Source organism: Penicillium psychrosexuale (genome assembly GCF_028828465.1).
Source record: "Penicillium psychrosexuale strain IBT 29551 chromosome Unknown utg000005l, whole genome shotgun sequence".
Taxonomy (NCBI): Eukaryota; Fungi; Ascomycota; class Eurotiomycetes; order Eurotiales; family Aspergillaceae; genus Penicillium; species Penicillium psychrosexuale.
In genome coordinates this window covers 718,348-740,874 of record NW_026643190.1, presented here as the reverse complement: position 1 = coordinate 740,874, position 22,527 = coordinate 718,348, and the positions used below count along the sequence as shown (strand labels likewise).

At 50.3% G+C, this 22,527-nt stretch overlaps 9 protein-coding genes across 9 annotated transcripts; 5 read left to right on the top strand and 4 right to left on the bottom strand.

Annotated features, from left to right (window-relative positions):
- Positions 1–256: 256 nt before the first annotated feature.
- On the top strand, positions 257–983 carry N7518_009230 (uncharacterized protein; the record flags this gene model as incomplete). The annotated part of the gene is made up of 2 exons (XM_057190157.1): positions 257–829; positions 921–983. The coding sequence occupies 2 exons, from the start codon at positions 257–259 to the stop codon at positions 981–983; spliced, it is 636 nt and encodes a 211-aa protein (XP_057037813.1).
- A 657-nt stretch (positions 984–1,640) lies between these two features.
- On the bottom strand, positions 1,641–2,841 carry N7518_009229 (uncharacterized protein; the record flags this gene model as incomplete). The annotated part of the gene is made up of 2 exons (XM_057190156.1): positions 1,641–2,343; positions 2,636–2,841. 2 exons carry the CDS (start codon positions 2,839–2,841, stop codon positions 1,641–1,643), a joined length of 909 nt encoding a protein of 302 aa, XP_057037812.1.
- A 1,809-nt stretch (positions 2,842–4,650) lies between these two features.
- N7518_009228 (putative signal transducer) lies at positions 4,651–6,947 on the bottom strand (the record flags this gene model as incomplete). Its single annotated transcript, XM_057190155.1, has 2 exons — positions 4,651–4,994; positions 5,045–6,947. 2 exons carry the CDS (start codon positions 6,945–6,947, stop codon positions 4,651–4,653), a joined length of 2,247 nt encoding a protein of 748 aa, XP_057037811.1.
- A 2,078-nt stretch (positions 6,948–9,025) lies between these two features.
- Positions 9,026–12,543, top strand: N7518_009227 (putative RNA binding protein Jsn1; the record flags this gene model as incomplete). The annotated part of the gene is made up of 2 exons (XM_057190154.1): positions 9,026–9,183; positions 9,261–12,543. The coding sequence occupies 2 exons, from the start codon at positions 9,026–9,028 to the stop codon at positions 12,541–12,543; spliced, it is 3,441 nt and encodes a 1,146-aa protein (XP_057037810.1).
- Positions 12,544–13,148: 605 nt separating this feature from the next.
- N7518_009226 (MT-A70 family) lies at positions 13,149–14,630 on the top strand (the record flags this gene model as incomplete). The annotated part of the gene is made up of 1 exon (XM_057190153.1): positions 13,149–14,630. One exon carries the CDS (start codon positions 13,149–13,151, stop codon positions 14,628–14,630), a length of 1,482 nt encoding a protein of 493 aa, XP_057037809.1.
- A 488-nt stretch (positions 14,631–15,118) lies between these two features.
- On the top strand, positions 15,119–17,036 carry N7518_009225 (uncharacterized protein; the record flags this gene model as incomplete). Its single annotated transcript, XM_057190152.1, has 5 exons — positions 15,119–15,339; positions 15,468–15,977; positions 16,040–16,196; positions 16,243–16,575; positions 16,668–17,036. 5 exons carry the CDS (start codon positions 15,119–15,121, stop codon positions 17,034–17,036), a joined length of 1,590 nt encoding a protein of 529 aa, XP_057037808.1.
- Positions 17,037–17,289: 253 nt separating this feature from the next.
- On the bottom strand, positions 17,290–18,103 carry N7518_009224 (ubiquitin carboxyl-terminal hydrolase; the record flags this gene model as incomplete). Its single annotated transcript, XM_057190151.1, has 2 exons — positions 17,290–17,990; positions 18,055–18,103. The coding sequence occupies 2 exons, from the start codon at positions 18,101–18,103 to the stop codon at positions 17,290–17,292; spliced, it is 750 nt and encodes a 249-aa protein (XP_057037807.1).
- Positions 18,104–19,488: 1,385 nt separating this feature from the next.
- Positions 19,489–20,898, top strand: N7518_009223 (putative integral membrane protein; the record flags this gene model as incomplete). Its single annotated transcript, XM_057190150.1, has 4 exons — positions 19,489–19,641; positions 19,735–20,237; positions 20,296–20,360; positions 20,429–20,898. The coding sequence occupies 4 exons, from the start codon at positions 19,489–19,491 to the stop codon at positions 20,896–20,898; spliced, it is 1,191 nt and encodes a 396-aa protein (XP_057037806.1).
- Positions 20,899–21,036: 138 nt separating this feature from the next.
- Positions 21,037–22,166, bottom strand: N7518_009222 (putative mRNA decapping hydrolase; the record flags this gene model as incomplete). Its single annotated transcript, XM_057190149.1, has 3 exons — positions 21,037–21,293; positions 21,351–22,031; positions 22,085–22,166. 3 exons carry the CDS (start codon positions 22,164–22,166, stop codon positions 21,037–21,039), a joined length of 1,020 nt encoding a protein of 339 aa, XP_057037805.1.
- Positions 22,167–22,527: the final 361 nt, after the last annotated feature.

Genomic DNA, 22,527 nt, shown 5'->3' with positions numbered 1-22,527 from the left:
GCCAATGTATACAAATACCACATTCCACAGCCCCCGAAAATGCCCCTAACGCGACACCTAACCACAACCCTCCATTCCTAATGTACGCGTTAAATACTAATAACCAGGCTGATCCCTCGTTGATGATAAGCCTCCAACAAAACATCTCGACAACGACAACCGACAACTAACGACAACCGACGACCAGCCGCCATCTATACAAATCAAAACAGACAAGAGGAAAACAAACAGCAAGGAAAACCAATTCAATCCAAACATGCATCTTCCCATCCTCCTCCTCCTCAGCGCCTCTCTCGCTTCAGCGCAATTCGGCAACCAATTCATCCCAAGCCCAGCGGGATTGAAATACCCCAAACCCATCAACAGACACCCACACTACGTCCAGAACACAAACAAAGAAATCGACAACTACGACAACTACGACTACGACGACTACGACTATGATAACATCCCAAGCCTTCCCACCCCAACCCCATCCCCATCCCCAACCCCTCGAATCCATAGCACATTCCTAGTGCGCCCTTCGCAAACACCCACTGTCCACGCCCCAGCCCACGGATATGGACATGCCTACAACCACCCAAGCTCGGGTTCAGACGCCGAGTCCCGAGACAATGCACCCTCCTTCCGTGGCGCCGACGACAACGACAACGATGTCTCGCCCGGCGCATCAGGCGGCGTGGCTCCGATTAACCCGCTAGCACCTGGTTCCCAGGTCGCGCCTGCTCCGCTCTTCGTCAACGCGAATTATGGGAAGGATGAGGGCAATGCGTTCTGTTCTGGGCGGTGCTTTGAGGATGAGGGGGATGCGCAGTGTGCGAAGCCTTATGTGAGTTTTTCTTTTCTTTCCCAGTATAGGATAGATGGATATATATATCTTGGTTATGTGGGTGTATAAGTTGCTAATGCTTTTATTACAGGCTTTAGCTATCTATAAGCCGGCTAAGGGGTGCTACATGTGCTGTATTACTTCCGATTTCTAGATTTGGATTGGATATTGGATTCTTTTTATGAGATGGGGTTGTTTGGTGTTTTTATGGGAGACGGATGGGATGGGTGTTGAGGGTCTGTTTCGATTGAGTGTTTCTAGTCTACCTGTATCTTCTGCCTTGCTGAGAATAGTTTATTTCTTTTCTATGTTTTTTTTTTGACTGAAGTAAGAGTAGCCGAGACAAAAGTATCAGTATCGTCGGTGGAGATTGACTTGCCCTAATTTCGGCAGACCCATCATCCTGAAACAAATCTGTACATTACACATTTATACGATACAACAGATCAGCACTAGATCTTGGTAGGTCCACAAATAAATAAGCTTGATTAAAGAACCAGACTAACATTGCTTAATTTACGAATCAGTAGAGATGAATGATGAAGATACGCCAAACGGTCCATTTGGTCTAGATACCAGAGATATCCGCATTAATAAATCTATATTCGTGGGTAGGGAGTATGGAATAAATAAAGAGCAAATCCATGATATCATATCGTTTTCCACGCTGAAGAGGCACAGCTCGCTCGGACTCGGAATTTGAATAAAAGGATAAAGAGGATAGGCATGGGGCAAATAAACCGAAAGAGAACAAAGGAAAAAGGAGCAATAAGCTCCATTTCATGACCGAAAACAGTGTATGTATTTTTGTTCAATTCTTCACGCAGGTCTCGACGGGCCGGCCGCCAATACCCCGCGCCATGCAGATAGGAGCAGAGCGTTTTTCGTACGAGATATCTCCCCACACAGCACTGCTGGCAGGGAGGATAGAGCCACTGTCCGAGAGGATGGGGCCGACGTCCTCGTGCGCAGAGACGATGTGCGGGACAACTAGCTCGACGCCCTTGGTCACGCTCGTACCGGAAAAGTACGGGTTGTGGCGCGGGGGCAGCGGGCGGGCCTCGTACATGCTGCCCATGTAGTCAGAGGCGGTGCTGCTGTAGGACGACGCCACGGTGGACGGGGTGTTTGTCAGGCTGGGCACGTGACTGTGGCTGTGGGCCAGAGCGGGAAGGCTGGAGCTGCTGCGTTGGACGGAGGGCCGGAGCATGGGCTCGTTGCCGCCGTGGAACTGGGAGAGATAGTTCCAGGCCTCGGAGGATGCCAGGGACGAGGCGCTCCGCTCTAATACGGGCTTCCATTCGGTGGGGTCAAGATCTGACTTGGCATCATGCACGTGGCTGTGTATCCGCATGGCTGGGATTCGGTTGCTTGGCACCCTGGTAGGGGTCATTGGGGCCACGATAGTGCGTGGAGAGAGGGAAGGAGATGTAGGTGGTGTAGTGGTGGAAGACATTGATGACATGGAAGGTACTGATGCTGAGAGTGGTTTGCAAGAGTCTTTGCGGCGGCAACTATGAAATAAATAAGTATTCGAGTGCCAAGATATGATGCAGGTCCCAAACAAACAAAGGGGAAGGCAGGATAGGATGGCTCTAAATATAGGCCGAGGGTTACCACATACCTTTCGCTACAATATAACAAACTGTTGTTGGGGGTAGTGATTTGGTTTTCACACATGGCGCTGGAATTGGGTCAGCTTTTATGTCCACGAAAGACCGGTGTAAGGAACACAGATGACGGCAACAGGCATGTGAGGAAATAATCCCGGCAGGATTCAAAGATAAGGGCTTAGGGGTCACATACCAAAAGTTCAAGAAGCTAGCCATATCGAATTCAGTGTCGTCCGCAGACGTCGACTTGCTCGCTCCCTTTTGTCCTGAGCCCAATTTGGAAAATGTGACGGTGGCACCTGAGGTCCCTCGTCGATGTAAAGCTGGACGAGTAGACTTGGACTTGGAAACATGAGGAGAGGAAGGGGAGCGGCGGTGGAAGGGGGCTGATTGAGTCATAGCGGTGTAGGCTCAAATGCCTCACTATCTTATCGAAAAGACTCTATTGCCGAGACTGGAGCAAGTGTGGAGCACAAGGGCCCCTGGGGGGGAGCACAGACTGAGGGATTTGTGTGCGAAGTCTTGAATCCAACTGGAATGTGCCGAGACGGGTGCAATTGGGAATACAAATGGGGATTTGGGAAAATGGAGAAACACCGGAGTATGTATATTGAGAAACGTGGGGTTGACGAGAATCCCAGGCTGATAAGGTCGTGTTAGCCATCTGACACACTTGCGATGCAACCGCCGACTATCTTTAGCCAGTGAGTGGGGGGGGGAGATAAGGCCGAGATAAGAAACATACCAAATACCAAGGATGTCTATAACGGAGGTCTATGTTGTATAGTTGCAATACCAGAGAGAAAGGGGAATTGGGTGACACAGGAATCGAAAAGAGGAAACGAAAGAATATAAATACAAAGTGGAGGAACACCTGAAGAGAAACAGACGAAGCGGAAAAACGTGCTGTTCTGGTAGGATGAGACGATCACGTCTAGACTCTTGGGACGAGAAACCCTTGGGGTGATGTACCGGGTAAGTCACTTCCGACAGCCTCCGCCGGTATCTGCGCGCTAAACAGTACTTGCCGGGTACTTCTCGGGTACTCCCCGGGTCCTTGCCCGTGCATGCCCCCCTCCCGACACGCAATCAATCTAGACCAGCTGAGTCACTGGTGACGAGCCCTGCCCTGACTCCAGCTATAATTAGTTAGCTGGCCCTTATATTATTCTTAATGGAAGGGCCTTGCTCTGTTTCTCTGGATCTAACTGTCGTCGTTCTGAACCACCTATTCGCTTCGTTAGGTACGGACAGATTGTCAGTTAGACCTCGCGATGTCGACTTCCAAGTATATGCAATGCAGTGGCGCAGGGACCATATCTCCGGAGGGGGTCGGATCTGGCGTGATCGGTAGATTGACACCATTCTTCACAATCGGTATACTAGTATTGTATCTAGTCCGTACAAGTTGATACTTGCATACTTGCATGCATTGTATACCAAGACGTATACCATGGAAGAACCACATTCTAAATGACGCCATAAATGCCTCGACGAGTTCAAGGATTCATATGAACAGACCCAAATGGCGTGAACAGGTGGGTGTGAAATACATCATCACATTCACATAGGCAACTACAGCTTGTTATAGTTGATTATTACAAAATACTTCAGATAATACTCCGTACAGAATAACGGCCGGCTACGGCGACAACGAAAATAGATCGACGGATCGAAATCGAAAATCACTATGGGGGTAGTATGCAAGTGCCACACACACTAACACATCTGCCTATGACAAGCGTCACTAGCCCTCGTCAGAGGGGGGTAGTGGTGGGACTATCATTATAGGCCACACTCACCTGAGCAAGTAGAAGTGCTAATCGTCGATCTTCCGTCTTGCGTGTTTCGGGTCTATGGGGAAAACCGGGGCTTTCTTTCGAGAAAAATGCCCCGAGGACTACCCCATTTAGCCTTTTGTTTGTGATCGTTTTTCCTCTTTTCCCGTTTGCTTTCCGCCGGGTACCGATTTCGTTCCTTGGATAGGCGATATCGGGATATAAATATCACAGGGCAAGCTCGGATTGATTTTTATCGGTGGGGCCGGTGACATCTGTCAACAATGAATACATCATAACTGCAAAGCCTGCTTGAGTCTTAGACAAAGCCGATTTATGCGACGTGGAGAAGAGGTGATGCTGACGTCCACTTTGGGTTCGGTGCTGGATTCTATCTGGGTATCTAACTAAATATCGTACAAATAATCGCTCATGCTTTGTCAATCTCCATTTCCTTTGGAGGTGCTGCTCGGGATGCCGCCGGCGTGGGTGTCGAAGGAACCTCGGTGAGTGCATTCCCTGGTGTCTCGGCCTGACCCTCATCGGTCAGTTTCACTGTACCTGGTCCCGGCTTGCCTGTAAACCGCTCCGGTACGCCACGGGCTGCCTCGGCCGGCCCGACAAAGCATCCCAGCATCGAGCTCCAAATATACCCTTCCGATAGCATACGGCGGATTTGGCTATATGCATATGAATTGGCGTAAGGGAGAGCGGTCTCTGGATCGCGGTAACGCGAAGGCAATGAAGTGATGACGCAAAGCGATGACGAGATTTCTATTATGTAGGGTTAGCCTGATTCTTTAAAATTTCAAAATGATACATACTTGTCAAACGGCCGAGCTTTTTGGCGTTGAAGTACATGCTGTATTTGCGATTGTTGGCGGTCGCATAATCGAAGTTTTCCAAGATCGTAAGACAGCGTCCCGTCTGCTCAATCACTGGAGGGGGTTCTGGAATCTCTGGTGCTGGTTCCTTCACCAATCCATTTGATAATTGTGATTCGGACGGTAATGTGGATGGTTGGTTTAGGCTCCGGACTATGGCGTTTTCGGGCACCGTGGCTTGACTGGTGGCTGCAGGAGCCGGCAAGGCTTGAGGGGCCAGTGAGATTTCAGAGCTAACAGCCGTGGCCGATTCAACTGGCCGAGACCCATCCAATGGCGGTGGTTCTGGCACAGTCGTCCCAGCTGCATGTGCTATAGGCTCTGCAGAAGTCGGTTGGGCAGCAACGTGCGGAGTGGCCAAGCTTGTTTGGTCCGTTGATTCTAGAACTTTTTGATTTTTCGTAGAATCTGCAGCCGCTGCAGCCACTGGAGAATCAATATCCATAGCATCCTCGGTTTTGGTGGGTACATCAGGCGATTTTTGAATAGAGCCATTATCCGCAGAAATCGATGTATGACGAGACGCTGGAATTTCCACAGCAAACCTCAATCTCCCATAATTCTTGGACTCCGAGGATTGCCCTTCAGCTGTGATGGATTGATCTTGCTCAGGAGGTACTGATGTATTTGCGTCAACGCCTGGAGCTTTTTCCACGGCATTGTCCTTGCCCTGCTCGGTGGGAGTTTCCATGATTGTCTTCGTCTCTGGGTTTCCATCTGGTTGGCCGGCGTTCGCCCCGGACACTACGGGGGTGTTTGTATTCTCTGCAGTGTCTGTATTCTCTGCAGTCGGTGTAGCATTCTCGGGTGGCTTGTTTCCAGTCGGTTGGTCCACGGTGGACGTCGAAGGAGATAGAGATTTTGGTGGACCAACAACTACATGGAAGTGTGGTGGTTGTGATGTGCGTGTGGTTGACCCCAAGGCCTTCAACTCTGCCGCAGCCTTCTCTTTATCTTCCTTCTCTTTCTTTTTCTTCCTCAGTTCATCTTTATCTACCTTTGGTCTGATGTCGATTTTGCCCACTCGGGTGAGACGCCCGTTCGTCCATGTAGCCACACCACTCCAGTAGGAAATCACCGGACCGTCAAGGCGACGATTTTGTAGTGCTTCAATCCTCGCTCGTCTTTCGTCCGCTTTTCTTTTTTCCGAAAGCTCCCAGCGGTTGAGACTTTTGCTATTGAGCCGCTCCACCCTTGCTGCCTCCGCAAGATGGTCTTCCTGGGTCATCTGCTTCGGTTTCAAATGGGCCTTTCGCTTTTCTGCCTCCTTCATTGTAGCGATGATGCGGACCCGTTTCTCCTGGCTGTCCTTCAGACGGGCATGCGTAAGCTCCTTGTTGACCATGGTCTGTCGACGTGATGATTGCCGAGTAGGCCCATCCTCCACAGTGGGAATCCACGAGATGCGCTCTGACTTTTTCTTCGGACGAGGAGCGGCGGACATGGTGGACGGAGCGGTCGGATCAATCTTGACTCGTTTGCGCAAGGTCTGAAATCGGAGGTCATTCTGGGCTCTGCGCTTCTTGCGTTCGTCTTTTTGTAGTTTCTGTTCGCCCTCGTAGTCGTTCTGCGCGTTCGGTCCTTGGTCTTCATCCTCGTCCGACGATTCAAGCAACTCGTCCTCTGCGTCGGGGTCGGCCACATCCGCAAACTCATTATCGTCTTCGACTTCCTCAAATAGAAGCGACAAGTCATCATCGGCAGCGGCTTCAAGGAGGGCCGACATGTGCAGTCCTGCGGTGCTTCGTTTCGCGCGTCCTCTGACCAATGACTCCACGGGCATCTCCTCTCCCTCCGAAGACTGGACCGCAGACGATGGGTCTTCTTCCATAATGTCGGCCATGGTGTTACTGGTGGCAGGTGCCTTAGAACGGACGATTAAGCATCAGACGCGAGAGGGGACGCGCGCGCGACAAACTATGCTTTGCGTTTCAATGATCAGCATAAATGAGAAAAAATTAAAGCATATAGAATTTGGATTCTGCCACACAATTAAATGAGCTGTGGAAGTGATGGGAAGATCCCGTTGCGGGCTGGCAAGGAGAGTGGCGCGAAAGAAAAGTTGGTGCCTCAGGCTAGTAAAAATGATCCGACCAATGGTCTTTACTAACGTGTTTACACGACTTTGAAGCAACTACACAAGATTTCTCTGATTGTTATTTGGTCCTACCTCCATTGCACAGTGACTGATACTACTCAGCTTTTATCTAGAAGTGATGATCTACCTATTATGTACTACGATGAGCCACCCTGTTCAACCGTACCGAATGCTTCTGAAAGCTTGGCAAACACCTTGAAGATCCGGAGAGCATTCTTCAAGGCTCGACAGATAGCTAAAGCCTAGTCTATTTACGTCTCCAACACAGCCACCACGACCCATGACCAACCCCAGAGGGCCCCAGCTGACGCCTCTGGCAAGGAACAAGGACGGGGACACGTACCTGATCCATATCCCTTGCAACCAAAACACAGCCTTTGGTTTCAAACCCCAGTCAGTTCTCCTTACATGACTAGTTGCATCTCATCCTCCAGGGATATCTTCGTATTCGCCATGAGTCTCATATGTATCCTGTCACGGATTCAAGCGTCGAGACATGACGCACCGGAAGGCGGGGCCTTTTTCGTTTCCACTCCTGTCTGCTTTTTCTTGCTTATGCCATGAGCCCTTTTCTTCCGAAAGAAAACCTTGAATTGGACATTTGGAGGGCATGGGGTTGTAAGGGCCTTGTATTTGTACTAAACGTATACCTTTTTAGATTTGTTGATATCTCACCATGTTCAGCCAGAATGGAGTCTTCTAAATTAATGTCATGGACCGTGCCATTGCCAGACGCTTGGAGGAATTGCCGATTCCTTATATTTTTGTTCCCGTTTGGTTATTTCGACGTTGAATGTACAGACGTGCAGGAAGTAAGTACTTTATAGATGCCTGTCTAGTACTAATGCACCTTGGATGTACCAATACTAGATAGAAAATCAAACCACCTAGAGTGTCATAGACTAAATCAATCCAATTCCATTCCATTCAATCAGATTTCGTATTTTCAACCAAATTCATCCGAATCATCAATCGAATTGTGGGTGAAGCTGAAGGAGGGCCCTCCACCAACCACAGCCATCTTCCTCGGGCATCCGGCCAGCTCCCCAACATCTCTTCTCCTTCCTTTCCTCTCCCCTTCTCATCCTCCCTTTGACTTCTTCCTCACTTCTCCTTTTTTCTTCTTTTGCTTTCTGCATTCTTAGGGTGAATTCGACTTTCGGTTAGTGTTGATGACACTTTTGGAGCGCAACACTAACTCAATTTCCAGCCACCTCGATCCCTTTGGACCCGGATCATCCTTTCCATCTTTATTTCTCACTTGACGCACTTTGTGCCAGACCATCTTTGTGAACTTCGCCGTGTTTTTGAGCCTTTGACGACAGAAAAGGACTTTTCTCTTTTTTCTTAGCTCGACTCGATTGCTTTGGGACACCCGCAGATTGTCATACAACCCGAACAAACGGTGAGATTATCATCAAAGACCCTCGACACTGCATCGTGGTGCTTGGATTTGGAAAGCATCAGTCTCGGTACGCAAACATCCCAACGATTCCTCTCGACTTTTTGGAATTGCTTTTCGACCCCTCCCACTTTGCGACCCCCAATAGCAACACACATATTTCGAACACCATCTAATTTCGACTGTTTCCAGTGTGCCCTCGATCCTTCAATCTATCCTTATCCCATGACTCCTATCCCACACTATTGAACGAAGCTACATTTAACTTCCGACCTTGCTGTATTTTGGCATTCGCGCGGAGGTCATATTTGGAAGGGATTCGGGCCCTGCCTTGCTGAAGGTATAAAGTGATAATCCATAATTTGCCGGTTTCGCGGCCGACGGTCAGATGAATTTCAATTACATCCCAACCACCCAACCCATGTCGGGTACCTCGACGGGGCGCAGCTCTCCTAGTGATGTGGCCGGGTCTGGGAACTCAAGAATGTCCTTCGGGCCTTCTTCGGGGTCCATTGGAAGTTTGAGGCCCGGGGCTGGCTCCCCTTCTCATGATTTGGCATCACGTCTGTACTCGAAGCGGTAGGTTTGCTTCTTTACTTCATGTGGGATATAACAGACACCGCGACAATTGGCTGACACTTTGACTGTTCAAGCAGAGCTCGTGAAATTCAAGCTCAAGAAGGCCTTTCTCCTAGTATTTGGGGACCCCCTACCAGCGGCCATTCAACCCCGCTTCGCGAGAATATTCCCGAATCGCCGAGTCAAGATAGTTTTCCAGATTTGATTCCTACCAGCAATGGCGCCATGGACAGCCCTGGTCGCCGAGCTCGCGCTGGAACGGTTCCATCTCGTTTTCCTCCGATGGGCACACTGAATGAGATGGATTTTCAGCAGTCTTACATGCCACAGACTTCACGACCGACACCCTCAACTAGTCCGTTTAGACCTCCCGGCGTTTCCGGGATAGATACGAGTTCTATCGCGAGTTCGACTGGTGTGCCCAACCCGGTATCGCTATCTCGCCTTCGAGCTGGCTCGATGCCGCAAAAAAGCAACTTCTTGGGAGGTGGCGGTCCCTTCGGCCCATCACTGTTTTCAACCAACTGGTCGACGGGTCGGGAGAGAGCTACAACTTTAACTAGTATTCGATCTTCGGAAGGGCCGACTTCGCCTAGCCACTCGTCTTTCTCGAGGGATGGACTCGCGGATACAGATGTGAAGACTTTGGATTATCTGGGGCTCGCTGAGACCCCGCAACACGGAATGGCGTCTTATGGACGTCCCTCTATGGAAGCTTTGATGCAACAGCAGCAGCAGCAAGCTTCTGCGCTGCCGCCACTCTTGGCTGAGTTGGCGATGATGAAGAGCAATAATCGATTCCGATCATACTCTGTCAATGCCAAGGAAAAGTACGCCGATGACGAGGATCTTGAATACGAGAACCGCTACTCCCAACTTCCCTCGGGTACTATGACGCCGACCGCCGCCGCGACCGCCGCGCAACTTGCCGCCACACAGGCCCAGATCCACCAGCATAATCTCGCGGTCCAAGCTTTTGCCAGCCATGCCTCCGTCAGCCGACCCCGGGCACGAACTGCTGGCATTTTGGAGGCACCTCCCCAGCGATCATCCATCCGCAACTACCTTGCTACACCTTCCCGCCTCGACAACAGTTTCAGTGCTGCTGATCTGCAGATTCCCGAGAACGGTGAATATGACGAATTATCCGAGGCAGTTCAGCTGATGCATCTCAGCGGTAACGGTATTCCCGCCATGGGTGGCCGACCGGCTGGCGAGATGGCTGATGAGAACAACCAGGATGGGCCTACGCGGGCACTTTGGATTGGTAGCATTCCCGTGTCCACCACTGTCACGTCTCTGGAGGCCATCTTTGGTATGTATGGAAAGATCGAGTCTACCCGTGTTCTCACTCATAAGAACTGCGGGTTTGTCAACTTCGACCGCCTTGACAGCGCCGTGCAAGCCAAATCGCTGCTCAATGGGAAGGAAATTTTCCCAGGCGCAGGCCCCGTTAGAATTGGTTACGCCAAGGTTCCTGGTGCATCGGCCACCGGTACTCCTGGTGCAAACGGCACCCAGTCATCTCCCACTCCTGACCCGAACTTCAGGTCAAATACTGCAGCGGCAGATGGGCCGGATCGCGCGGATACTAATGTTATCCCTCAGATTCCCGCTCTGGCTGATCTGTTGCCTGAGATGGTGCAAATTGTGCAAGAATTCGGCGCCAGTGAGGACGATCTGAAGAATATCACGGCAAGCATCCAGACTTCCATCGCGTTCAAGGCTTTCGAGGATGAAATCCCCTCGGTCCAGGAAACGAGCCAGTCCCGGATGTTTGACGCCCCTCGTCTCCGTGACATCCGCAAGCGCATTGACAATGGTGCATGCTCGATCCAAGAAATTGAGGAGACTGCTGAGGCCATGCTTCCTGAGGTTGCAGAGCTAGCGTCCGATTATTTGGGCAACACCGTGGTTCAGAAACTGTTCGAGTTCTGCTCTGAATCCACCAAGGAGCAGATGCTGTCTCACATTGCACCCCATCTGTCTGAAATCGGTGTTCACAAGAATGGAACTTGGGCTGCGCAGAAGATCATCGATGTCGCGAAGACTCCTGGACAGATGCAGTTAATTGTTGATGCTCTCCGCCCTTATACTGTTCCTCTTTTCTTGGATCAGTATGGAAACTATGTCTTGCAGTGCTGCCTGCGATTTGCCAGCCCCTTCAATAGCTTCATCTTCGAGTCCATGCTCAGCCGAATGTGGGAAATCGCCCAGGGACGTTTCGGCGCCCGAGCGATGCGGGCTTGTCTCGAAAGCCACCATGCCACCAAGGATCAGCAGCGGATGCTTGCATCTGCTATCGCTCTCCACAGCGTGCAGTTGGCTACTAATGCAAACGGAGCTCTTTTGCTCACTTGGTTCCTTGATACGTGCACATTCCCTCGCCGCCGAACGGTGTTGGCCCCGAGACTTGTGCCTCACCTTGTTCACCTCTGCACCCACAAGGTTGCCTACCTGACCGTTCTCAAGGTGATCAACCAGCGCAACGAGCCGGATGCTCGAGACATTGTTCTGAAGGCGCTCTTCTTCAGTCCCGGCGATGAAGTTTTGGAGAAGATCCTGAGCGACCAGACATCTGGTGCGACTCTGATCTTCAAGGTCTTGACCACCCCATTCTTTGACGAGTCTATGCGGACTGAGGTTGTGAAAAACGTGTCCAAGGTCCTCACAAAGCTCAAAGCTTCCCCAAGCCAAGGCTATAAGCGTCTGATGGATGAAGTGGGCCTGTCCTCACGAGGTAGCGGTCGGGAGCATCATCATGGACGTGAGCACTCCACACCGGAGAAATCGCAACACCGTCAATCCTCTCGCCACGGAAGCACAGGCTATCCAGCCCAGCCGTCCATTGACCGACAACAGTACAATGGGCAGTTTACTCCCAACACGTTTGGCCAGAACCCCGACAACCGCCCTATCTCCGCCGATCAATCCAACCCCCCGCCCCTTGATCCATATTCCAACGGGCTCGGAAACCACATGAACGGTCTTGCCAGTATAGGTGGATACAGCCAGGAACCTCTGAGCCAGCAACAGCTGCAATACCAAGCCTTCCTCGCCGCACAGGCTCGCGGTGTTCCCACGGGCTATCCTGCCATGCCGGGTGCCAACTACGGCTACCCAGCTGGTTCGACTATGGATAACCTGCGATCTCTACAGTCGCAACAGGCTTCTCCCCTCCCCGGACCGGGCCAGATGAGTCCGATGCTCCAGAACAACTACCAACAGTTCAGCCCTGTTGTCAATCCTGCCCAGATGTATCAATACCCTCCGCAATACTACCCCCAGGCACAGCCTGTGCAGGGACAGTCAGGCGGAGGCCGACGTGGACGGGTGAGTTCATTCTCGGATCGGCCCTAAACCGTATAATCCGCCGATACTAACGTGCATGCTTGCGTCCAGCGTTGATCCCATCTTCGTATGATTTCTAATCGATCTACCTTACCATCTACATGTATAAATTTTCTTGATCATCTTTTCTTCTTTTTTTCTCATTTTTGAAGTTTCTCATGGAGACCAAGCGGGTTTATCCAGCTACGTGTTGTGATTTCACCGTCCTATCTCTTCACCCTGATCGGACGCTGGATCGCCGGCAGGGGAGAACGGACCCGGGAGACGAACTGGATACGCATGGGGAATCGGTGGTGAAAAAGTCTTGTGTCTCTTCTGGGTGGAGGCCCAGTTTTGTATCTTCGGCGTTTTTGAATGACCTTGTATCTTTTGATCTTACGATAGGACTTCTCTTCTGCCTGTTGTCTTAGATCGAGATTTGGCTGCCTAGTGGAGCATAGTGAATTGATGCAGATGTAAAAAAGACTATATCGTAGTGAATGTAAATAAATCGAATTGAAGGAGTCACTTTGTCAAAATCCCTTGAATTTATGAGGCTGAGCTCCACAACTACCCGGTGCAATCAATCCACAGCTTATTTTCACCATCACCAACCAACCAATTATGGCAAGAAAATGACCAGTATGAGCAATACTATACAAGAGGAGACTGCAATTCTCTTCCAAGATAAAAACATATACCTCATCGATATCCCGCATTCAATCGCGCTCGCGCAAGAGGGGAGGCCAACATCACAACAACCAACCTCATCAAGTTCAGGAGCAGAAAAGAGCACGCATAAGAACATACTGAATCTACTTTCATGCTCACCTATAAAAGAGCCATTCTCCTCTACCGAGCCCAAAAAGCCAGCTGCGCTCGCTAATCTCCTCAACACCATTCCTATATCTGAGAGGCGGTTTCATTCGGAACTGATACTGCCACTCGTGAGGGATTCACTCGAAACTATCCAGGCTAGGTTTCCCCATGATCGCCGGTGGTGTGAGGCACGAGTTGTGCCTAGGGAATCCCTAAATTATGATAGCAGAACGCCGGCTCAGAAGCGGCGGCGGGGAAATGATTATATATGCTTGGAGTCTGCGGATGACGGTGTTTCGACTCAAAATGAGCCACCAATGATTCTATCAACTACCTCGCCGAACGACTTCGAGGCTTTGTCAGATCTTGCGATTGTCAAGAATCCATCACCAGAGCCCGCAATCGTCAGGGTTGGAAGTTGCCATCGCGATGAAGCGAATTCCCCTCCGTGCGAATATATGGTGCCACCTAAATCGAGCTTTGTGCTTTGTACACTACCTCTATTTCAAATGGAGACCGACCGCCCATCTACATCGAATAATTATCCCATCCCGGGACTCCCCCCCCACCACCAAAAGTTCAATCTCATCCTCATGGACCCGCCGTGGCCAAACAAATCCGTGCGCCGCAGTGGACACTACCAAACACATCACTATTCCGAGATGGATGTGCTTACTGAAGGATTACGAGATATACTCCGTATGCACTCACACGACCCCAACACAAAGCAGGGGCTACGCCAAGAAACCCATACCGAACCGATCCAAAGCGAACAGTCTATAGCTGCTATATGGATCACGAACGCGGAAAAGGCGCGGCGAGCAGCGTACGAGGCCCTGACCGGCGCGGGCTTTTGCATCTGCGAGGAATGGATCTGGGTCAAGACTACGTGGGACGGACAGCCGATCTCAGCACTGGAGGGGCTCTGGCGAAAACCGTATGAGATTCTTGTCATTGGCCGCAAGGGTGACCATAGTGTCAATGTCAGTGTCAACGCTAAGGTCAACAATGCAACACCCCTGTCTCAAATAGATGATCTGACGCGGATGAGTGAGACTATTACCACGAGACGGGTTATCGCTGCGGTTCCGGACTTGCATTCTCGTAAACCGAACCTGAAATCGATTTTTGAGAAGGTGTTTTTCACGGATGCTGGTCGGTGCCAGGAGTATTCTGCCCTCGAGGTGTTTGCGCGCAACTTGACGGCTGGTTGGTGGGCTGCTGGTAATGAGGTCCTCCGGTTCAATGCTCGTGAGTGCTGGGTCGAACTTGGAGACAGAGAATACAGACATGCATGAATGTGCATATGCAAATCAGGTTTTTGGTCAGCCAGATTTGTTTCGTTGATTTACGACTTCCAGACTTCCAATGCTGTCAACAAGGGGTACAATTGACTCGGCGCTTATTGGAGGGTCATTATACTTGGCTCAGGTTGTATATGTGTGATGCATACATGTACATAGAGGCGGTCTGATCCTAGGGCTACCATCGTGGACATGCTTATTCCCACGGGAATTGATTTCCTCCCGATCAGCGCGGAACTCCTGCCGCGCTGACAAAGTACAATATAAAAAAAACACAGTAGAATTACACATCAAGGGACTCAATTACAATAATAAAATAGTATCTAGACTTCTCTCACACTACATATCTTCTCAGAAACGCGGGAAACACACTCTCTCGCGTAGATTGACCTGTGTGACCCCCAAACCTGCCGACCAAATTCAGCTTCATCGAATAGACAGAATTTACCAGATACAAATCTTCTGTCTATGATTTTTCAGAAATGGCTAAAGACCAAGAAAATGGTTCAGGGGTCAACAACAGCTCGGATCGTCCAAGGTGCTTCACCAGCACATTTCAAGAGGTTCTCTTCGTCCTAACTGCCACAATGGCCATTGGCCAGCAGTCCTTCTTCCAGGGCTGTATCGTGGGCGTGACAGCATCTATTGGCAAGGATTTGCACATGAATTCCGCTGAAATCACTTGGATCAACGCCGGTGCCTCGTACGTTTTCCCCACATTTTTCTACGGGGTTTCCCCGGTTTCTGAATCCGATCTCTTCCCGTCCCCATATACTACATACATCGCAAAACACACAAACACACAACTAATCATGCACTCAAATACCACAGCCTCACCAGCGGCGCCTTCCTACTCACCTTCGGGAAGCTAGCCGACATGTTCGGACGCAAGATGCTCTTCACCATCGGCATGGGCGGTTTCACCATCTCGCTGCTCATCGCCGGCTTCGCCACAAACGCCATCTACATGGATGTCTTCTCGGGGATTTTAGGTTTATTCGCAGCCGCAGTCGTCCCACCCGCGGTCGGCGCTCTAGGCGCTACTTACGAGAAGCCCTCGAAGCGGAAGAACCTTGCCTTTGCCTGCTTCAGCGCGGGCAACCCGCTTGGTTTTGTTGGCGGCATGATCATCTCCGGTGTTGCGGCGCATTTAGCTAGCTGGCGCGCTTCGTTCTGGGCGCTCGCGGTTGTTTATGGTGTCTTTACCGTCCTGACTGTGTGGACGGTGCCGGCTGATGGGTTTGCGAGGACGCCTTTGAGTGTCCAGGCTTTGAAACAGTTTGATATTCTTGGGATGGCGTTGGTTGTTGTTGGATTTGCGTTCTTTTCGAGTTCGCTTTCGTATGTTTTTCCTGGATTGGAATCGGATACCTTCTTGGACTTCCCGCTGACGGTTTTTATAGTTTGGCTGCAGATGCACCCGATGGCTGGAAAACTGGATACGTCCTTGCTCTGTTTATTGTGGGCTTTTTCCTTCTCCTGGCGTTTCTTTATTGGCAGTCCGTTACTCCACACCCTCTGATGCCTCTTTGGGTCTGGCGAGATCGTAACTTCTCTCTTGTATGTGTTCAACTTTCTCATGTGCAGATCGAGACTAACTGTTCAGCTCATTGGAACTTGCTGTCTCGGCTTCATGGGCTTCTCTGCCACCAGCTTCTACCTCGCTCTATATCTTCAAAACGTGAAACATCTGTCTGCCCTTGAGATCACCGTCCAGCTACTCCCAATGGTTGTCAGCGGCGTGCTGGTCAATGTTGTCTGCGGTCTGCTTCTGCACCGCGTAAGCAACAAAGTACTTACCGGCATCGGAGCGCTGGCGTATACAGCTTCGTTCCTTATCCTGAGTCTCATGAAACAAGATGCTACCTACTGGGCGTTTATCTTTCCAGGGCTAGTGCTTGTTGTTGTTGGTGCTGACATCCAATTCAACGTCACAAATGTACGTTCAGCCCCGCATGTCCTTTCTACTTACTCCTTGATTCCTTGTCTATCTGCAGTATTTTCCGTCTTTGGGGTATTGACTTCAATTAGATGTATGTGATGTCAACCCTCCCACCATCCGAGCAATCTATCGCCGGCGGCATCTTCAACACCGTCAACAAGTTGTGTAGCAACCTGGGTCTTGGCATTGCTACTTCCGTGCAGAGCTCGGTCGCCCTTCGCATGACTGCCTCCTCGCCTGCTATTCAGCCTTATCTATCGGTTTATTGGTTTGCGGCTGCGGCTTCGGGGGTGTCTTTGGTTTTGGTGCCGTTCTTGACAATTGGTAAACAGGGCAATGATGTTTCGCAAAATGATCAGTTGATCCTCGAGGAAGCTGGTGAGAAAACAGATGTTACTGCTATGACTAGTTCTGTGGTTTCTTCTGCTGTTGATATCACGGAGCATGAGAAGAGGTAGTTAGTCTACTGGGCTGACATTTTGATTGAGAGAAAAAGTGTGTGGGATACCTGAATACACCAGATACACCAAATATATCTGGGAATTTAGCATACCTCAGTATATCCTCACTCTTCTTTCAGCAATTCCAGACACATATCATTAGATGTACCTAATAACATACTGTCTTCAAGGCACAGCCCGAGAAAGACATAGTATCTATCCGAATACCAGATCCAGAAACACGAAAGCAAACTCTTCACCGACCCATGCTCTAATCAAACAAAGGTCCCAAACTAACCAAACTAAACCTCAAATCCGGATTCCCACCCTGCGCCTCCATTTTCAAAAACCTCCTGACCCCTAACTCCAACGCAGCCTCACTAAGCGCATCCTCCCCCTCCTTCAAAAACCCCCTAGCCAACGGCCCCTTCCTCCTCCCGTCCAATTCCCAAAGCGTCCCGTCCAGCCCCCTAACAAAGGCAACGAAATGCAGATCTACATTATCCTCCGCCAACGGCGCAGCGGTATCACCCAGTTTCGCCGCATCCGCATGCGCACTCTCCAACGCCTTACTCTCATACAGCAGATCTGCGCGCTCCACCGGCCCCAACGCTTCCGCCTCTCGGAGCAGGGTATCCAAGTCCGAGCCGACAACGACATGTTTCCTCGCCTCGCCATTCGCGACCGCGTGCAGCAGGCCGATCAGCCCACATGCGTTGCGGATCGTCTGCTTGAACCACATTACCGGCTCTGCGGGGCCGGAGCCGGTGTAGGTGGCTTTGGGGGCATCTTCGGCTTCACGTGAAGCTTCGTAGGTTGCGGAGACGGGGAAGACCAGGAGGAGGGCCTGGGAGGGCCGTGGGACAAAGGCTAGGAGTTCCGGCTCGTCGATCGAGAATACGTCTGTGAAGCCTAATGCGGGGGCTAGTCCCAGTTGGTGGACTAGGTGGGACATCACTTCCGGATTGTTTTCTGGGTCTGGGGTTAGTTTTGGTCCTTGGATTTGGAGGTTTGGGGGTTGGGGTTGGGGTCGAACCTAGTGGCACGAAGGCCTTTTGAGTGGGGGGGACATCGACGTGTGCCATGTGTGGTTTTTGGTGGTGGTGTGTAGATAGGAAGGTGTGTTTGTAGTAGTATGTCTTTGGGATAAGGTGAGGGTTAGAAGGATTGCGGGGTTCGGGCGTTTCCACGTTTTCCTGCATGTTCGATATTAATTACGGAGAAGACTTATAATTGGTTTTATTGGCTTTAATCGGCTTTAGTTGGGCTCTAATTGAGTGAAAGTTCGTTGGAAACAGTATTAGTCTCTTATTAAGTTTAGACAGACAAATTGACAGGAGAATATAAATCCGACTCTCTCCATCGGGCTGGAGTTTCCAAATTAGGATATAATCTCAGAGCCTGAAGAAACAGGCTGCAATGTATGTTTGCCTGGTTTGCGGCTTACATGTGGCGCTTTTAAGAGTAACGCTCAATATTAATAGCCACCGATCCTTAATAGATCCTCAATAGATTCTAATAACAGATCCAACCGGCTAAATTGATTTGGGTAATTCTCCACTGACCTGTCAAACAGAAAGCATTCAGATCGCCCATTTCTCAACAGCCTTAAAAGGAGGGAGTTAATCACCGAGGAGGCACCGAACTTAACCCCGTCCCCAAAGTGGATGACTAAAAGTGGACGGCTCTGACAAAGGCGCGCACTAAGTGGGCGGCTGCATACTCCGTGCTCGCCGGACCCAGAAAGACCTTTGTCATTCAAGACACTTAGTACGGACTACTACGGAGTACACGCCATTAGTTTCGGTTGATGATCACGATCGCCACTTTGCCTGCTCAAAACTATCGGACCTTCCGAATACATCTAGTGTCCCACCAGTAATGATGGGATTGGTATCTGATTTCCCGTCGGACCCATTCCAATTTCGGAGGCTCGCAGGAAAATGGAAATGGGGCCTGGTTACAAGGCTATGGACATAAGATTACCAGGTGCTCCATAGCGTCGACCCAACGACATGGTAGCTTTTGTTCACCCCTGCCGATATCTTCCCGAGCACTAGAATAGTGAAACATCGGTGGGACTTCTAATGGAGAAAAATTGGGTTTTTTCGAGTCCATGTTTCTCCTATACGCCATGCTTGGAAGTCCCAAGATCATGATATTTCACACCCGTACATTCGCATGACCTGACAGGGGTGGTGCAATCTAGCGGCTCTTCATTCAGTTTATACGCGTGGAGAAAGCCACGAGCGTTGTCGATCACCACGAGGTGGGCTTAGTGCTGTTTTTCCGTGGAGACTAAAAAAGCATCTTTGACAAGCTAAGGGCTAGAAGGGCTAAACGTTCTAGTTCTGCTTTACTCGCCCCTGTATTTTGTGGCTTCTCGTGGCCCGTGACATAGGAGGGTGTTCTTTTATTAAGAATCCTTCTCCACCACTTTGAAATCCTTCCGGTATGACAGGCATTCAAGATGACAGACGAACAGCAGAGAAAAATGGCATGCCAGACCGTGGCAGCGGTCTTTCTGCCCATTGCCACTATCACGGTGGCGCTGCGCATATATGTGCGTGGCTGGGTCGTAAAGGCGTTTGGATGGGATGATGGGGTTATGGTAGGCGCAATGGTACGTTCAATATTCTTCTCCAATTCGAGATTTTTTCCAAAACTGTTATGTGGAGTTGTATCAGAATCAGAGATCTAACAAGCTTTACCCCAGTTATTCTACGCCATGTTTTGCGGGACTATGATTGGAGGCACAATATACGGCACAGGTTATATGCTTGACCACCTCACTGTCCACAACCGTGTCCTAGCAAAGAAGTACTGGTGGCTCTGCGAGATTGCCTACTGCTTCGCCTCGGTTGGATGCAAGATCTCCGTCTGCATCTTCCTCATGCGCATCACTATCAAACCCCTCCACATCTGGATCCTCTATACCGTCATGCTCTTGACCGTCCTAGCAGGCCTGGTTTTCATGTTGCTCATGCTCCTCCAGTGTAGGCCGCTGTCATACTTCTGGTTTCAAGTGGCACGCGACCCTAGTATTCACGGCAAATGCATGGATATGAAGGTCATTGTCATCATGACCTACATTTACAGTTCATTTGCCGCCCTGTGTGATTTCACCGTCGGCTTGTTGCCTATCTTCCTCGTCCACAATCTTCAAATGAAGCGCCAGACCAAGATCGCCGTCATGGCCATCTTAAGCATGGCTTGCATGTATGTTTCAACTCGGGTCTCCGTACTAGTTCTAGATCACTGACAAGAGACTCCATAGTGCTTCATCGGCGGTTATCGTCCGTATGCCCTTCGTCGACGGATTCTACGACCCCGATTTCCTCTGTATGTTCCGACTCTCCCGAAAACAAGGCCAACGCCCCGAAGAAAACTAACCAAATCTCTCACTCTAGACGCAACATACCAAATCGCCATCTGGTCCAATGTCGAAGCCGGCCTCGGAATTACAGCCGGCAGTCTCGCAACCCTCCGACCCCTCCTCCGCATGTGGACGGGCTCCCACTCAGATCCATATTACAACAACAACTCCGGGTTCCCGTCCGCGTTCCCCGGCGGACGCTCACGGTCTGCCTCGCGCCAATTGGGTGGAGGTGATAACCGTCCGTTTCCTTTGGGCTCGCTGGATGACAGCGGTCATCGCTTGAGACCGGATAAGCTTGCTGTCACTGTTACGACTATCCACAGCCAGAGGGACCCTAATGACCTTTACTCCACGAGCCCGACTAGCAGCGAGGAGAGGCTGACTTCGGATCGGTCCTCGCCTCGGAATATTGGGTTGGGCATTCACCGCACGTTTGAGGTTACGCAGACTTCAACGGAGAGGATTGATTCTGAAAGGATAGCTGTGAGGGAACATGTATAAGTGACCCACGTATAACATGACTTAAAATAATATATACTAATATCTTGTTATCGAATTGTTCCGTTCGGGCTGTATAATGTCATTCTATTGACTCGTGAAGAATGAGTTCCTTCATCTATTGGAACTTTTGGTTACGCCTCAAACAACTCCCTTATATTGACGGGGTTGCTTTCCCTGCTTCAACGGCTCAAAGATATCCGTCCACAGCTCATTAGCCTCGCCCAGGAAGTATGTTAAATCAACATCGGCCAGACTAGCATCCCCATCTCCAGACAAAGTCTCAAGCTGCGAGATCAAGTTCTCCAGCCCAAACGCCTTACCCGTTGCCTGCGTTGCACCAGCTTCGAGCATAACATTGACAACATGAATATGGAAATGGTAGTAAGTCGGTTGATCTAATATTCAAAGTCAGCAAAAAACCACCAATGCAACAAAATACAACCGTAACTCACAATGAACGTAAAGCTTAATCTGATCCTCCTCCAAACCAGGATACATAGAAACCGTAGCCTCCAGCACCCTCCCCCTCAAATACTTCAACCAAGGCACAAAACTCTTCTTCAAATCCCTCAAACTCCAAATATCCCTCCTCTGCACCAAAGCCAACAAATGCAACGACCCGATACTCTTCCGATCCCAATTCAAATCCGGCAACATCAAAAACCCATCATCAGGCCCGAGCCCCTCATCCCGTAGCACCACATCCTCCTGCTCAGTCCTGCCCTCAAGAATATTAAACACCCAGTTCAGCCGCCCCTCCTCGCGCTTCGCCTGCATGAACGGCCGCACGTGCGCGCGGTATATCTCCGCCGTCTCCGTCACCATGCGCAGAGACTGGTTCGAGTACTTCTTGATGTGCTGTGCGGTGCATGGCCAGATGAGGTTGAGTTTGAGGTCTTGCTGGGGGTTCGCGGATTCCGCGGGTGTGGTCGAGGCCGTGTTGTTGGCGTTTGATGACGCAAGATACCAGCGGTAGATGTCGTTGTCGCCTAGGTTGTTGACTCGCGAGATTGCGGCGTGGAAGGCTTGTAGCACGGCAAGGGATTCCGTTTCGAATGCCGCGCGCTCGGCTATTAGGATGCCTTGCGTATTGTCGATTGTGCCTAGGAGGGCGATTCGTCGGCCATTTTGGTCTGCATTTCTTTAGCTTATTGAGGCTGCGGGGTAGGAGGTGGATGGGTCGGACCTTGTTTGAGGAGCTTGCTCACTTGGAATTTGGTGATTAGTGCCTCCGGGGCGAGCTTCTCGGTGTCTGCAGAGTCGGCCATGTTAAGCTTTCAATGTGGGTATGACTAGTTAAGTTCAAGATGTTGACGATTTACTCAGCTTTATCGGGTGGGGCGGTCAGGCTTATCTTAGATCTCCAGGGCTATCAGATGGAATATGTTGCAATGCCTCGATACTAGTATAGTATATAATGCTGCAGAGTTGCTTTGATATTCTGATATATTGAGCCCTAAGTGTGTGCATCGAACAAATTGCACCAGAAGCAACCGCTTCCAGCCTTCTTCACATATAGTTCTTATTTTTTTTTTGTGCCAAAAGTGATTACCTTTTTTGTAAAGGTTATAAGGAGTTCTTATGTTCAGTTTCAAGCAAAAGTAAATGTATGTCACAAAATCATGCTAC